Here is a 15,222-nt window from a genome sequence, read left to right on the forward strand (position 1 = left end):
AAATATCAATCTTGTTGGATGTGTACACCTGTTTAGAAAGTTCCCCAATAGTGTATTTGTTTTACACTGTTTTCCTATCCATTCCTTTTTCGCTCGCCTTACGAAGTCATCATTTACCAAAGTGGTTTCTGACAATCATTTGTGGTTTTCTTTGGATTTTGTTATCATACCTGATAAATTTAGTTAGTGAGAATACAATTAATCCAATCAGTGTTAATGTCATTTACCTGTACTCGTTTTCTGTGTAGCGATGTGGCCTCCGCTTTTACCTGTGTGGACTCCATGACAACGGATTGTGGAGAAGATGAGATGAAGCCTGTGAAAAAGTCTGTGGAGTTTGTGTGGAGTATTGTGGGAGGGACCTGCCAGGACGTGAGTCCGCCCATTCCCCGCCCAGGTGTTTGCCGCATCTCCGTCACAGAGCAGTGTGAAGAGTCCTACACAGAGACTGTAGCCCTGGGGCTAAGTGGAACATTGAATGATGATTATTGTGTGTATGTGTCTTCTCCTTACCTTTTAAGTGATGATTTATGAATGGCAGTGATTGTGCCTTTATTTATGAGCACAGATAACTTTCTTTCTCTGAACAAACAGCTTTGTGTTCACTTTTAAGATGTTTGACACAGATGTTCTTGTCTTTGTTCTCATAATGGGTGCTTACATCAGTACATTCATTAATTCACACTGCCAATCAGACAACAATGCATGCTCATTTGAACATTCACATACTGGCACAGGGTTTCTGCTAGGTCCATTTTGCATCTGGTAAATGTACCCATCCTCTGGAAATGGATCCCTCTCAGACACAGAAAAATGTGAAAAAAAAAAAAGAATTGTCTTTTCAATGGCCTGTGGAATATTTGAATTGTTTTTACAGATATTTTGATGGTAATAAATATAGTTAAACACCAAACAAACCAATCTGCACACTTGCCAAAAACTCTTGTGTATTCGCTACATCACGGACGAGTCCCGTTTTGCATCTGGTCAAAGTCTCTATTTTTAGTATGTCTGTGTCCAATACAGATGACCTAATGCACGTGGGGATAGTGCATGCAGCACTACTGGCCCAGCATGCTCCAGCATAATAGCTAGAAGCGTAGGCCTGAAAATCGGGTCTAAGATTGGTCTACTTGACTGATCTCTTTGTACGTCAATAATTTTGGGAATTTGCTTTTTAAGGTTAAAATAAATCAACCTGATTCACCTGACTTTTGCTCACACCATGTAAGCTTTGGCACATCTTTCCAATTTAACTTGCTCATCGGAAGGCTCTGATACAACACAGGAATTTTGCTACGGACATCGTGAATTACACCTTATCAAAAGAGTCAAAACTGATGGGGGAATACCAACCTCTGACACTCTCCCCAACGCCATTCTGAAAACCCTCAGCCACAAACGGACTGAATTTATTTTGTGGCGGAAACCCTGACATACTAGTAGTTCATTCATTCATACAGTCACTCAGACAGTCTTTCTCCATGTTACTCCAGATCCTTGAACCAAACTCTGCGTTGCACATCAGAAAACCTGCTGGCCTGCTCTGTCCTACAAACCACCATCGCTTACTTCTATCGACTGGACGGGCTTTTCTCCATTTCTGGTCAGACGTGTGGCCTTTACCCCGAGGATGTGGGACTTACAGTAGGCCTTAACCCTCTCTCCTCCTGTCTGGTCGACTTTATGAAGTTTATAGGGGAGGGGCTCCAGAGAGACCCGTCTCAGTATCAAACCTTCATGTGTGATGCCATTCATACCCTGGTAGACTGTGGCAAGGAAAAACTGGAAGAGTTGCCCCCCTTTGTGAAAGCCTTCTTGCATGAGGCTCTAGGCTCTTTGATGAACCTGGCCAATGTACAGTGTAGAACTAGAGGTAAGTCCTTTCACAGTCTACAAAATTGTCTTCCTATAAAATGTGATAATTTGTCTCCATTTGTCTGTTGACTGCCAGCGTCTGGCACAATAAGTTTGGCTAGAATTTCATAGCCCACCATAATGCTGCCCACTGTTTTACAAGTGAAATAATCTAGAGCACTGTGCAAAACTGGAATCAAATAAATAGATTTCTGGATTCGTTGGCTTGCATTATTTATGGGGTCCTGTTTGACAGTGCTGGTGAGGCTGTTTGAGCAATCTCTCATTACTGAAGGCAGCTTGACTCATTAATTTGGTATGCAGGTGTGTTTTTTGCAGGTGAAAAAGCTTGTGAGTATCTGACCAAAGGTTGGTGGTTTACTCCAGGTACTCTGGGTTCCTCCAGCCATAAAACTAACTGCCATTGCACAAGTGACATTAAGCAACAGTGAAACAATGAAATAAATAAACAGGAAAAAGAAATATTGTTTTCTTAATAACTTCACTTATTATTCATATAGATGCAAGAAATTCACTGTAATTAGTGATGAACAAAATTTCCTCGGTACTATGATGGTTGAAGAAGAAGTGGTGTCAGAAATGAGTTGTTTACTTTCCAGATCCTCCTCTGGCCTGTTATAGCTGTCACAGAGAAGATGACAATGACTTGTGTAACACAGAGCCACAAATCTGCTCTCATAACAAACAGGTACAGCCATTTGTGATTCCTATGGACTTTTCTTAATGTATAAAACTCAAAGACTTAGCTGCCCAAACTACTCCATAATTGCATGAATTCGTTTCAGCTGAATAGCTGAAATTCACTGGAATTGAAATTGTAAACCAGCCACAAAGCAAGCTTTTCTCTTGTTTTTATCATACCTGGCCTCAGGGAAGTCAGGGTTGAGGCCTGTAATAACCAGACCCTGTCTGTCTTTGTGGCTGTAGACACGATTGTTTCCATGCATCTCCACCCAATCTTGTAGGCTGATTTTGATGAAATGCACCATACATCTTGCTTATCATCTAAACTTTTGCATGCAAATGTTTAATTACAGTGGTGTCATTATTTTGATAACTACTCTTGTTCAGGTACATGGACTTCTGTTGAGTGCAAGAATGAATAATGTCTGTGGTTTGATTGAAACTGTTTGTAAGTGGGTTATGAGTACATTTGCTTTAAAGCGGTCTGAAAACTTGTCTTCAGGCTTGTGAGACTGTAATAGATGACAAAGGAAGCGGTAACATTCTCATCTCTAAAGGCTGTAAAAACCCAAATGCTTGTAAGTCAAGGACGAACGGCAGTGGGAAGAAAACCTGGTACTGTTGTCATGATAACTTGTGCAATGAGCCAGGCGGAGAACCTTTAGACTTCGCTCAAAATGTGACGATTACAGGTGAGCTGGTGTGAGCAAAAATCAAGAATTTCTTTACCTTAATGATTATCTTGAGCACAGTTGAGGGTATGCTGTTTATTGTTGTCCTTGTTGCACGCTGATTACCCATAATTCAGCGTGTGCCATCTAATAGCATGTTAAGGTACTTTCCTTGTAAGTTCCAAAGATTCAAACCTGGATCTGAATATGTCGTTTGAAATATTGGTAGAATGTTGGAAATGTGATATTTATTTGTCATCTAACTGTAAAGGAAGGGAGGAATCTGTACATGTTGATGTATGTTGTCTGTGATTTGTGTCACATTACCTTTTACTTACTACACCTCAAACATATTTGGTGTATTCTTGAAGACTCGTGGAAATCCAGGGAAGGGCATTCCCAAAAATGTGTAGTGGACATTGAAACTAGGCATACATTGCCCAATTGTGGAATGAATAACTGTCAATAAGCGCTGAACTAGTGTGATTAAGGGAAGATGGTCAGGATAGAGACAGGAATATGAGCAATTGTTGAAAGGTACATGTGTTTGTGTTAACCTTGTGTAAAGAGTGGAATTTGTGTTGAGGTAGCAGAAAATGTGATTTAATGATAATATGTCATCCATGTTGTTTGTAGAACCATCCAGTTGTGATATAGACAGCGCTGTGAAGTGTTTGGGTAATGTTGCCCTAGAGGTTCTACTGAATCCTGTCATGCCTTACAATGAGAGGCACACAGTCTGTGGGTAAGTCTTGTCACAAGTAAGTACAGTCAGGGTTAATGGAATCAAATGACAGACGAATGTTCAGTGAACATTATGAAGTGTTAATGGCCAGTATATCTGACCTAATTTTGTATTTACCAATCTGTAAGACGAAGTTGAAAGATACTGAATGCTTTCTTTTTCTACAGGAAACTATGGATGAAGGAACAGTGCGTTGTGGTTGCAACTGCTACATGCTCTGCGATTGGACGAGACTTCTTCTCGATGATTCTGGACACGTTCAGACAGGAAACACGAGAAGTATGCGCACACTTTGACCCCACTGACCTTGAACCCGAGGAGACTTGTGCTGTAGAAGCGGCTCACGAATGTGTCAACAGACTAAGCATGGATTTGAGTGCAGTAGATTTGGAAGTGGATGAGAAAATCTGTGTGTAAGTATCTTTGATTTGGCAGGAGTAATATGTTTGTAAGTTAGTATAGTATTCATTCAGAACACGAAATATGTGTAAGCTAGTGTGATGTTCATTTAGAACTTGATAAAGTATGTGTGTAAGTTAGTATGACAGTCATTTAGAACACGATAAGATGACCACATCAGTTTTAGAAAATGTATGCGAGGGTGAGACATTTTGTAAAGAGAGGGAGAAGGAATGTTCAAAATTTTCTATTCTCTTGGCATTGGTAATATTAAGCAGTTAACAAAGCTCAATTTTGTGTAGTCTTACTTGAAGTTCAGTGAAGACCAGTGTTATAGTTAATTTTGTATCTGAATGTACAACTGTGACACTTGAAATATGAAATGCGTCTTTCACAAATTACTATTTATTTTTTTTTGCCTCTTGAACAGAAATGTGAACTGGACCCTGAAGTGCGTGCGTTCCCGCACAGCATTGTGCATGGACGCTCAGAAAGAGGCTGTGTCCCTGGTTTATGAGTCTTTGCGTGTTGTGCTGAGCTTGGTGGGCGAGGCTTGTGTGTATGACCCCTTACCCCCAGAGGTCGGCCCTGTCTGTCAACTGAGTGACGGGAGGGAATGTGTTCAGGACTTCATTGATTGGATCCTGAAACCAGAGGTCGGGACAGATGAGAAGATCTGCAGGTATTAACATTAAAGATCTGGGAGCGCTCTCACAAAGTAGATTGCACAAATCTACTCTTGGTTGTAGACTCTACAGTTGAGTTGATAACCAATTGTTAAAATAAGTTGTGTTACTTGCACAGAGGAATTGTAAGGCGATTGTGAACTTGTGAAGTTACAGTAAGGATTGTAGGCCAGATTTCTCTCATACATAAAGGTGGCTGGTGTAAATGGACAATGTACCAACCATTGACTTTTCTTGCCTTCATTTTCAAACGAGCTCTACATCATAATGATTGAACAGTTAACAAGAACATGTGAAAAATGCCCGTGACATCTTTTTGAGACGATTACATTGCACATCTTTGCACTTCTGAGTGGAAGAGCACTAACTAACAGTCTACTTAAGGCAAGCATTTCTACTTCCTGTCCTAAATGTAGACCTCAAAGATGAGCGAGGGATTTAAAACCAAAATCGTATGCCTGTGGCTGTCAGGAGGAGAGATGATTTGAAGGCCAGGTGTAGCCCCAAGGGTATACATGAATAAATAACCATGCAGTTCAATACTTTAATCAATTCAGATTTATGCTTTTTCCTAAAATTATTGAAGAATTGGGATTTTGACAATATTACTTTACCGGCCTATGAGGGTTAATGGTTTTGAAGATCAGGTTGTGTTAAATATAAACATTGTGCATTGTGTTCGCTGTCATTTCAAGCATGGCTAATGAGACGTACAGGTGTATCTCCGAGCATACTGCAGGCTGCAACTCTGTCCAGGTGGCGCCACTGGTAAGAGATGTTCAACTGTACTTGACAGAGGTGGAGGTGGAGTGTTTGGACTTAGACCCTCCAAAGCCCGGGGAAAAAGATGAACTGATTGAGCTTCATCTCTGCACGGAGTCTCTCATTGACGAGCTGACGATCGCGCTGGCAAACCCGTTGGGCCGTGGTAGAATCTGTGATCTCATCGTGGAGTTCCGTGAGTGCCTGGATAGCATCCCCTCTGGCCAGATGTTGGAGATCGTCACAGACCAGGTGGACAGACTGACCCCTGTGGTGCAGAGTATCTGGGATGAGCTTTGTGAGAACAGTAAGCATCAGTGTAGACACCACAACAGCTCATGATACATATGACTATATTTTCTCAGAACTTGGCATCAAATGTCCCGCGTGTTGCTAATCCATTTTGCCCAATACCAACTATGAGCTGTTCCCAGTTCTGATAATTCATTGTATCTTACACTATTAGCTGTTCCCAGTTCTGATAACCCATTGTTATCAGTACTAACCATCAACTGTTCCCCATTTTGATAATTGAGTGTTCTTAGTACTGACCATGAAATGTTCCCAATTCTGATAAGCCATTCCTCTTAGCACTGACCATCAACAGTTCCCATGTTTCTGGTACAAATCGTATTATTCTGGGTCAAACACCAGTCAGTTAGGAAAACTAGACAGCTGTGTGATAACACAAAGCTGTGTCAAGGGCTTTGAGAGCTAAATGTATAAGTTCATGTTTACAAACAAAGCTAAGGGACAAAGAGACAGACAAATACATGTTGTCAAAAGCCTAACTTCCTTGGTGGACGTAATCCAGTGATATAGAGCTTTTGTAGTACTCCATCAGATTTTATCATCATTGTCTGTTGTGGTTACAGTTCCTGATTCAGACAACACAACAGTTATCCCCCCTGAACAAGGTAAGCATCTCTTGGTTAGAACTAAGGTTTTTCAACCAATCCGCATTAAGTTAAGTCAGCAGCCCCATGCTCCTCCAAAAACTGGCTGATTTTTTTTATCTTGACACCAAAAATATAAGCAGATTTGTATAATGCATTAGTTTATTGTGGATTTATGGAGGTTACTTTGTGCCCGTGTGTATAGATTAATGCTGTCTTTGTTATGGAAGACAAATTTCATGTTTGTAATTTGGCATTAGTTCACTGTGCTCAAATTTAGTTTACAGAACCAAATTGCTCTTACACTCCAAGCCAGGTAGAAAAAGAATTTAAAAAGTACTCAAACCAAAAGGGGGCCTCCGTGGCTCAGTCGGTTAGCGCGCTAGTCGCTAGCGCAGCGTAATGACCCAGGAGCCTCTCACCAATGCGGTCGCTGTGAGTTCAAGTCCAGCTCATGCTGGCTTCCTCTCCGGCCGTAAGTGGGAAGGTCTGTCAGCAACCTGTGGATGGTCGTGGGTTTCCCCCGGGCTGTGCCCAGTTTCCACCCACCATAATGCTGGCCGCCGTCATATAAGTGAAATATTCTTGGGTACGGCGTAAAACACCCATCAAATAAATAAATAAATCAAACCAAAAGTTTTTCAGAATTGCTTTACAAAAGTAATCTGGTCGTTAAATTTAATGGATGGAGAAATAAGTTGTGTTTTTGTTTAAAATTTGGAAAAATTTTGTTAATTCACAGAGCCTAAAACATGTCGTCTGAAGAAGGCAACTCAGTGTATCACGACGCAAATCGCTGAGCTGGTGGCCTATGGCGTGACTCCAATCAGTGACAGATTGGTCATTTGTGGGTAAGTCGTGGAAGTAAACATTAAGTTGTTATATTTTAAAATGGTCAATTTTTTGTTCTGTGTGGAATGGCATATTGTATTGTACATAAAAACCCAGGTATTAGACTAAGGTTTTTTGACACTGCTGGTCATTGATTGCCTTCTGTATGTGTTGATTTTCATCAGAAAGTATGAGAGCACCAAGGAATGCGTGGAGACATCCAGCTATAACTGTTCTAGCCAGAGGAGAGACTCATTCAGGGATGCTGTCAGATGGGTGGAGGTGATGACAGAGACCCGCTGTGAGAAAGCCTGTGTCTTTAGCGATATTTTTGATTGCTCCTCTGATTTCTCCACACTACTCTCCAAAGCAGCCCTGAAAGGCACACTCTTGTCTGAAGAGATATGTCCGTAAGTAATGCTTCTGTTCTTTTTATTTTTAATAAACCAAAATTTTGGAGATGCCATCTTTGTAGACACATCTGAAGTCGGAGTCATCTGAAGCTATTGAGCTAATGGTAAATGTGGAATTTCTCTTTCTCTGAGAGTTTATTGTCTGATATGTATTCTGGTTTAAATATCATATGGATATTTAATATTAAATATTCTCTCTCTGAAAACCGTTCCCAGAGATGCAGAAACCATTTTATGTGTATAGTGCAAGTAAATAAAACTGTTTTGTTTTTTTCATTTTAGTTTATTCATTTTTGTTATTTTTTCATGAAAATGACTACCCGTTTTCTGTTACTGATTTATTTGTGGACAGAAAACACAAGGAATAGACATAACTGTTTTTGTTTTGAACATGGGTCACCTTTACCTCTCATGTCATGTTTCAGAGCTTTAGATTCTGCCTGGGAATGTGTGGAGAGGTACGTTTCCTCATGTGATGCCGAGCAGAGCCCTCTGGTGGAGGATGTGCGTCAGCGAATCCACTCGGCCGTGGAGACTATTGGTGACCTGTGTGTTGAAGAGCAAAACTGTGATGTAGATGGCGCTGAGAAGTGTCTGTTACCACTGGTGGAGGGGCTGTTGGAGATGGGAGAAGAGGAGAAGCTGTGCCGGTAAGTGAAGTAACCAGATAGGGAAAAGCCAGTAAAACAGTCAAAATATCAATCTTGTTGGATGTGTACACCTGTTTAGAAAGTTCCCCAATAGTGTATTTGTTTTACACTGTTTTCCTATCCATTCCTTTTTCGCTCGCCTTACGAAGTCATTCATTTACCAAAGTGGTTTCTGACAATCATTTGTGGTTTTCTTTGGATTTTGTTATCATACCTGATAAATTTAGTTAGTGAGAATACAATTAATCCAATCAGTGATAATGTCATTTACCTGTACTCGTTTTCTGTGTAGCGATGTGGCCTCCGCTTTTACCTGTGTGGACTCCATGACAACGGATTGTGGAGAAGATGAGATGAAGCCTGTGAAAAAGTCTGTGGAGTTTGTGTGGAGTATTGTGGGAGGGACCTGCCAGGACGTGAGTCCGCCCATTCCCCGCCCAGGTGTTTGCCGCATCTCCGTCACAGAGCAGTGTGAAGAGTCCTACACAGAGACTGTAGCCCTGGGGCTAAGTGGAACATTGAATGATGATTATTGTGTGTATGTGTCTTCTCCTTACCTTTTAAGTGATGATTTATGAATGGCAGTGATTGTGCCTTTATTTATGAGCACAGATAACTTTCTTTGTCTGAACAAACAGCTTTGTGTTCACTTTTAAGATGTTTGACACAGATGTTCTTGTCTTTGTTCTCATAATGGGTGCTTACATCAGTACATTCATTAATTCACACTGCCAATCAGACAACAATGCATGCTCATTTGAACATTCACATACTGGCACAGGGTTTCTGCTAGGTCCATTTTGCATCTGGTAAATGTACCCATCCTCTGGAAATGGATCCCCCTCAGACACAGAAAAATGTGAAAAAAAAAAAAGAATTGTCTTTTCAATGGCCTGTGGAATATTTGAATTGTTTTACAGATATTTTGATGGTAATAAATATAGTTAAACACCAAACAAACCAATCTGCACACTTGCCAAAAACTCTTGTGTATTCGCTACATCACGGACGAGTCTCGTTTTGCATCTGGTCAAAGTCTCTATTTTTAGTATGTCTGTGTCCGATACGGATGACCTAATGCACGTGGGGATAGTGCATGCAGCACTACTGGCCCAGCATGCTCCAGCATAATAGCTAGAAGCGTAGGCCTGAAAATCGGGTCTAAGATTGGTCTACTTGACTGATCTCTTTGTACGTCAATAATTTTGGGAATTTGCTTTTTAAGGTTAAAATAAATCAACCTGATTCACCTGACTTTTGCCAGTGACACATAAGCTTTGGCATGTATTTCTGCTTCGGTGACTTACTCATCGGAAGGTTCTGATACAACACAGGAATTTTGCTGCAGACATGGTGAATAACACCTTATCAAAAGAGTCAAAACTGATGGGGGAATACCAACCTCTCACTCTCCCCACTGCCATACTGACAACCCTCAGCCACAAACGGACTGAATTTATTTTGTGGCGGAAACCCTGACATACTAGTAGTTCATTCATTCATACAGTCACTCAGACAATCTTTCTCCATGTTACTCCAGATCCTTGAACCAAACTCTGCGTTGCACATCAGAAAACCTGCTGGCCTGCTCTGTCCTACAAACCACCATCGCTTACTTCTATCGACTGGACGGGCTTTTCTCCATTTCTGGTCAGACGTGTGGCCTTTACCCCGAGGATGTGGGACTTACAGTAGGCCTTAACCCTCTCTCCTCCTGTCTCGTCGACTTCATGGCGTTTATAGGGGAGTGGCTTCAGAGAGACCCGTCTCAGTATCAAACCTTCATGTGTGATGCCATTCATACCTTGGTAGACTGTGGCAAGGAAAAACTGGAAGAGTTGCCCCCCTTTGTGAAAGCCTTCTTGCATGAGGCTCTAGGCTCTTTGATGAACCTGGCTGACACACAGTGTAGAGCTCAAGGTAATTAATTTTTATGCAATGTACCAAATTGTCACAAAAATGTAATAATTGATCTGACCTATGCATATGAAATGTGGGGTCAACACTGACATTAAATAATTTCTGGATTTTCACCAGTTTCATTGATTGTGGGGCCTTGGTGAGAACAAGCTATTAGCGATGGATACACCTGAGGCATTTTTTGAAGATAACTTTCTATTGTAAAATAAATCAAATAATTCCATTGTTAATGACTGCCTTTGTGATGATAATTTTTGGGCAGACTGGTAACGTAGTAACAATGTATTTCAAGAGATCGACAGTCAGCCAATGTGTTCAAGGGGTGCATTTGCGTGGGAAGAGTTTCCCCATGTGGCTACAATTTTGTGCATATACATCACAGGTTGGCAAGTTCCCCAGTAGATTGCCAAAGGTTGTTGGTTTTCTCCAGGGATATTACTGACATCCTCAGAATTGGAGAGTATGATATTAAGCAGCTATCAAATAAGTATATAAAAGGGTATGTGTGTGTTGTTTTTTTTAAAGAAAAAACACAAAAAGTGTTCATATATACTACTTGTTTATTTATTTGATGGGTTCTTTACACTGTAGTCTTGAATATCTCATGTAATTGTGGCCAGCGTTTTGGTGGGAGGAGCCCAGGGGAAATCCATGACCATCCAAAGCCTGTGACCGCATTGCTGAGGGCCTCTTTGCACCGTGCTGCAGGTGTTCGTATATACATGCATGTCAGAAAATCTGTGTCAATAATACATACATGTAAGCAGTTACTTGATTCCCAGGTATATTCCATGTTGAAGAACAGGTGGTGTCAGAAATGAGTTGTTTACTTTCCAGACCCTCCTCTGGCCTGTTATAGCTGTCACAGAGAAGATGACAATGACTTGTGTAACACAGAGCCACAAATCTGCCCTCATAACAAACAGGTACAGCCTTTCCCTTTTAATGAGAAACTCATCAGCTTTTGCTTTCAAATTCTTCTACTGTGGCCCAAATTTGTTTCAGCTTGAGAATTCAAATTCATTGGAATTAAATTCATAAATGTTTGGTAACTGCCAAATGTACTTTTCTTTTATGGGTGCTGGACTGGGTGAAATGCTCCTTCTTAGTGCCATGAAAATGGTATCAGTGTGCATTAGTTGGAACCGATGATATCTGTCATAAACTGTACTTTGTTAAAACTATTTGTAAGTGCGCTACAAGCACATACAGCTGATAAATATCGCTTGTTAATTGAATCTGTACAAATGTCTTCAGGCCTGTGAGACTGTAATAGATGACAGAGGGAATGGGAACATTCTCATCTCTAAAGGCTGTAAAAACCCAAATGCTTGTAAGTCAAGGACGAACGGCAGTGGGAAGAAAACCTGGTACTGTTGTCATGATAACTTGTGCAATGAGCCAGGCGGAGAACCTTTAGACTTCGCTCAAAATGTGACGATTACAGGTGAGCTGGTGTGAGCCTAATTCAAGATTTTCTTTAACTTTACATTATCTGGAGTGCAGTTTACAGCTTGCTGTTTTTTTATGTCATTTTTTGATAGTCAGTACTGTATACAAGATATTTCACCCTCAGTCAGCTGATTTATAGGGCTATTAAATGGCAAGATTTTAATGTACTTTTTGAAATGCTGGTGGAACTCTGTGAGCTGGGACTGTGGTTTTTCTTCATGTGTCTTACCTCTTACAGAAGAACCTAATGATTCAGGTGTATCAAAAGCAGTTGACTGAGGCCGTACTTGTATATCATCAGCTTTGCAAGAAGGTGGATCATATTTCCTGAACTCAAAACGGTGGTCTCAGTCAGTATGACCCTGCTACATTATGATAGAGCAGTAAAATGAAACATAGCTAAATTACAGCAGGTCTTATATTCAAATAATCATGGGTTGATAAATATAGACATTAAGAAGAATCAAATACATAACAAGATTATTATTAAAGCAGATTACGTTGGTTCTAATATAATACATAGAAATTTAAGTATATATTAGCTGGGTTGAGATATACAATACCAGTAATTGTTCAGTAGAACGTGTGGACGTAGCTTTGTTTTTAGCAAGCGTGGATTTCAATATAAGGGTTAGACAGGATTTTCGGTTTTGATAATATGTCGTCGGTGTTGTTTGTAGAACCGTCCAGTTGTGATATAGACAGCGCTGTGAAGTGTTTGGGTAATGTTGCCCTAGAGGTTCTACTGAATCCTGTTGTCCCTTACAATGAGAGGCACACAGTCTGTGGGTAAGTCTTGTCACAAGTAAGTATTTATTTATTTATTTATTTGATTGGTGTTTTAAGCCGTACTCAAGAATATTTCACTTATACGACGGAGGCCAGCATTATGGTGGGAGGAAACTGGGCAGAGCCCGACGGAAACCCATGACCATCCACAGGTTGCTGACAGACCTTCCCATGTACAGCCGGAGAGGAAGCCAGAATGAGCTGGATTTAACTGCATTGGTGAGAGATTCCTGGGTCATTATGCTGCGCTAGCGCGCTAACCAACTGAGCCACGGAGGCCCCCACACAAGTAAGTACAATCAGTGGCTCATAGAGTCAGATGACAGATGAATGATTGATGAGTGACGGGTCAAAATCAGTGGTATAACTGTGATCAGAGTCAAACAAAAGAGTCACATCTGTGGGTAAGTTAAGTGATACTCACGTTCTGTTGTGGAGTCAAATGACAGATACTGAACATGAGTATGAGTCAGATGATTGGGCTGCAATCAGGAGATGAGTCAGATGACAGATTCTGAGTATGAGTCAGATGATTGGGCTGCAATCAGAAGATGAGTCAAATGACAGATACTGAATATGAGTATGAGTCAGATGATTGGGCTGCAATCAGGAGATGAGTCAGATGACAGATTCTGAGTATGAGTCAGATGATTGGGCTGCAGTCAGAAGATGAGTCAGATGACAGATTCTGAGTATGAGTCAGATGATAGGGCTGCAATCAGAAGATGAGTCAAATGACAGATTCACAAGGTATGGCTGCAGTATTGCTTAAGCAGTGTTAAGCAAAAATCATTCATTCTCAGATGGCTGAGTCTAAGTTACAGGAGTTACGTTATGCCTTGTCAGGTTTGAACTGCAAACCATAAAACTGAAACCAGGATTTTTTATAAGGACATGTAAAGACACCGACTTGAGATTCTCATTGTTATGTGCATGTATTAATTAGCATCATTTGAAATCAGAAATACACTTACATGTAACTCTTTTGAAGAAGCTGGGAGTTAATGGAGCTTAACTTAGCCAGTATTTTTCACATAATTATTGTTAACTGATCTAGGTTGAAGTAAAAAAGTACTGGATTTTTTTTCTACAGGAAACTTTGGATGAAAGAACAATGTGTTGTCGTGGCAACTGCTACATGCACTGTGATTGGACAAAACTTCTTCTCAATGATTCTGGACACGTTCAGACAGGAAACACGAGAAGTATGCGCAGACTTTGACCCCACTGACCTTGAACCCGAGGAGACTTGTGCTATAGAAGCTGCTCATGACTGTGTTAGCCGACTGAGCGTTGATTTGAGTGCAGTAGATTTGGAAGTGGATGAGAAAATCTGTGTGTAAGTATCTTGATTTGGATCTGGAAGAATAATATGTGAGTAAGATAATACGGTATTCGTGTAAAGCTTGATTAGAAGATATGTGTGTAAGTATGATATCATTTTGGAAAGTGGATTTGTTCTCTTGATGTCGTCGGCATGAAGTTGTCAAGAAAGCTCTTTGCTTAGTCTTACACCAATGCCTTGCACAAGTTATGGAACATGATCGGGTTCATCAGCAACTCGAAAAGGGTGGGTGGTGTACTATGGGTGCTCGGATCATCTGGTAAAGACCTCTGTTTAATATAGAGTATAGTCGTGACACTCCAAATATGGATTGCATCCTTCTAATCATTTTTTTTTTCTTCTGGAACAGAAATGTGAACTGGACCCTGAAGTGTGTGCGTTCCCGTACAGCTTTGTGCATGGACGCTCAGAAAGAGGCTGTGTCCCTGGTTTATGAGTCGCTACGTGTGGCGCTCAGTGTGGTGGGCGGGACTTGTGTGTATGACCCCTTACCCCCAGAGGTCGGCCCTGTCTGTCAACTGAGTGACGGGAAGGAATGTGTTCAGGACTTCATTGATTGGATCCTCAAACCGGACGCGAGGACAGATGAAGAGATCTGCAGGTAGGTTTAACTATGGCATAAAATTTGGAACGCTTTACACCTTAGAAAAGCTGGTTTCAGGCTGTGTAAAACTACTTCATTTTCTGCCCTTAGTGAAATACCTCTTTAACATATAAGCACATATAACTGTGATTCTTTAACCTATTCACATGTTTGCAAGGTGTTTATACAAGGATCTTCCGACGGTAATCTTTCATTTAGGCTGACAAAATTATACTTTTTTGAAGTCCTGATGTGAATGACCCAACTACTGTAGTTCTGTCTCTGGTTAAAAAAAAAGATACATAAATGGTACTGAAATTTGTCCTTTCATATGTGATAAGACTGAGGAATAAAGGTGATGTAGATATATACTGATGAAAAGAAGAAAAGACTGCACAGCTAAGACGGACAGATTTTACGTAGGCTATGGTTGTCATTCCGCTGATAGCACTAACTACAAACTACGTCATAAAATAGAATGTAACTGGTATGATTAGACTCTCATTGGTGTCACTGAC

At 40.7% G+C, this 15,222-nt stretch overlaps 1 protein-coding gene across 1 annotated transcript in view; it reads left to right on the top strand.

Annotated features, from left to right (window-relative positions):
- Window positions 1–15,222, top strand: part of LOC135476425 (uncharacterized) — a 40,510-nt gene that overhangs the window by 22,763 nt on the left and 2,525 nt on the right. The window contains exons 14-32 of the mRNA XM_064756452.1: window positions 249–494; window positions 1,497–1,876; window positions 2,478–2,566; window positions 3,065–3,254; window positions 3,870–3,978; window positions 4,146–4,391; window positions 4,808–5,059; window positions 5,759–6,132; window positions 6,701–6,742; window positions 7,464–7,572; window positions 7,738–7,962; window positions 8,391–8,615; window positions 8,908–9,153; window positions 10,156–10,535; window positions 11,373–11,461; window positions 11,793–11,982; window positions 12,668–12,776; window positions 13,870–14,115; window positions 14,471–14,722. Coding sequence (XP_064612522.1) covers window positions 249–494; window positions 1,497–1,876; window positions 2,478–2,566; window positions 3,065–3,254; window positions 3,870–3,978; window positions 4,146–4,391; window positions 4,808–5,059; window positions 5,759–6,132; window positions 6,701–6,742; window positions 7,464–7,572; window positions 7,738–7,962; window positions 8,391–8,615; window positions 8,908–9,153; window positions 10,156–10,535; window positions 11,373–11,461; window positions 11,793–11,982; window positions 12,668–12,776; window positions 13,870–14,115; window positions 14,471–14,722 — 3,999 coding nt within the window. The remainder of the gene's footprint in view (window positions 1–248; window positions 495–1,496; window positions 1,877–2,477; window positions 2,567–3,064; window positions 3,255–3,869; window positions 3,979–4,145; window positions 4,392–4,807; window positions 5,060–5,758; window positions 6,133–6,700; window positions 6,743–7,463; window positions 7,573–7,737; window positions 7,963–8,390; window positions 8,616–8,907; window positions 9,154–10,155; window positions 10,536–11,372; window positions 11,462–11,792; window positions 11,983–12,667; window positions 12,777–13,869; window positions 14,116–14,470; window positions 14,723–15,222) is intronic.

Source organism: Liolophura sinensis, chromosome 10, assembly GCF_032854445.1.
Source record: "Liolophura sinensis isolate JHLJ2023 chromosome 10, CUHK_Ljap_v2, whole genome shotgun sequence".
Lineage (NCBI taxonomy): Eukaryota > Metazoa > Mollusca > Polyplacophora > Chitonida > Chitonidae > Liolophura > Liolophura sinensis.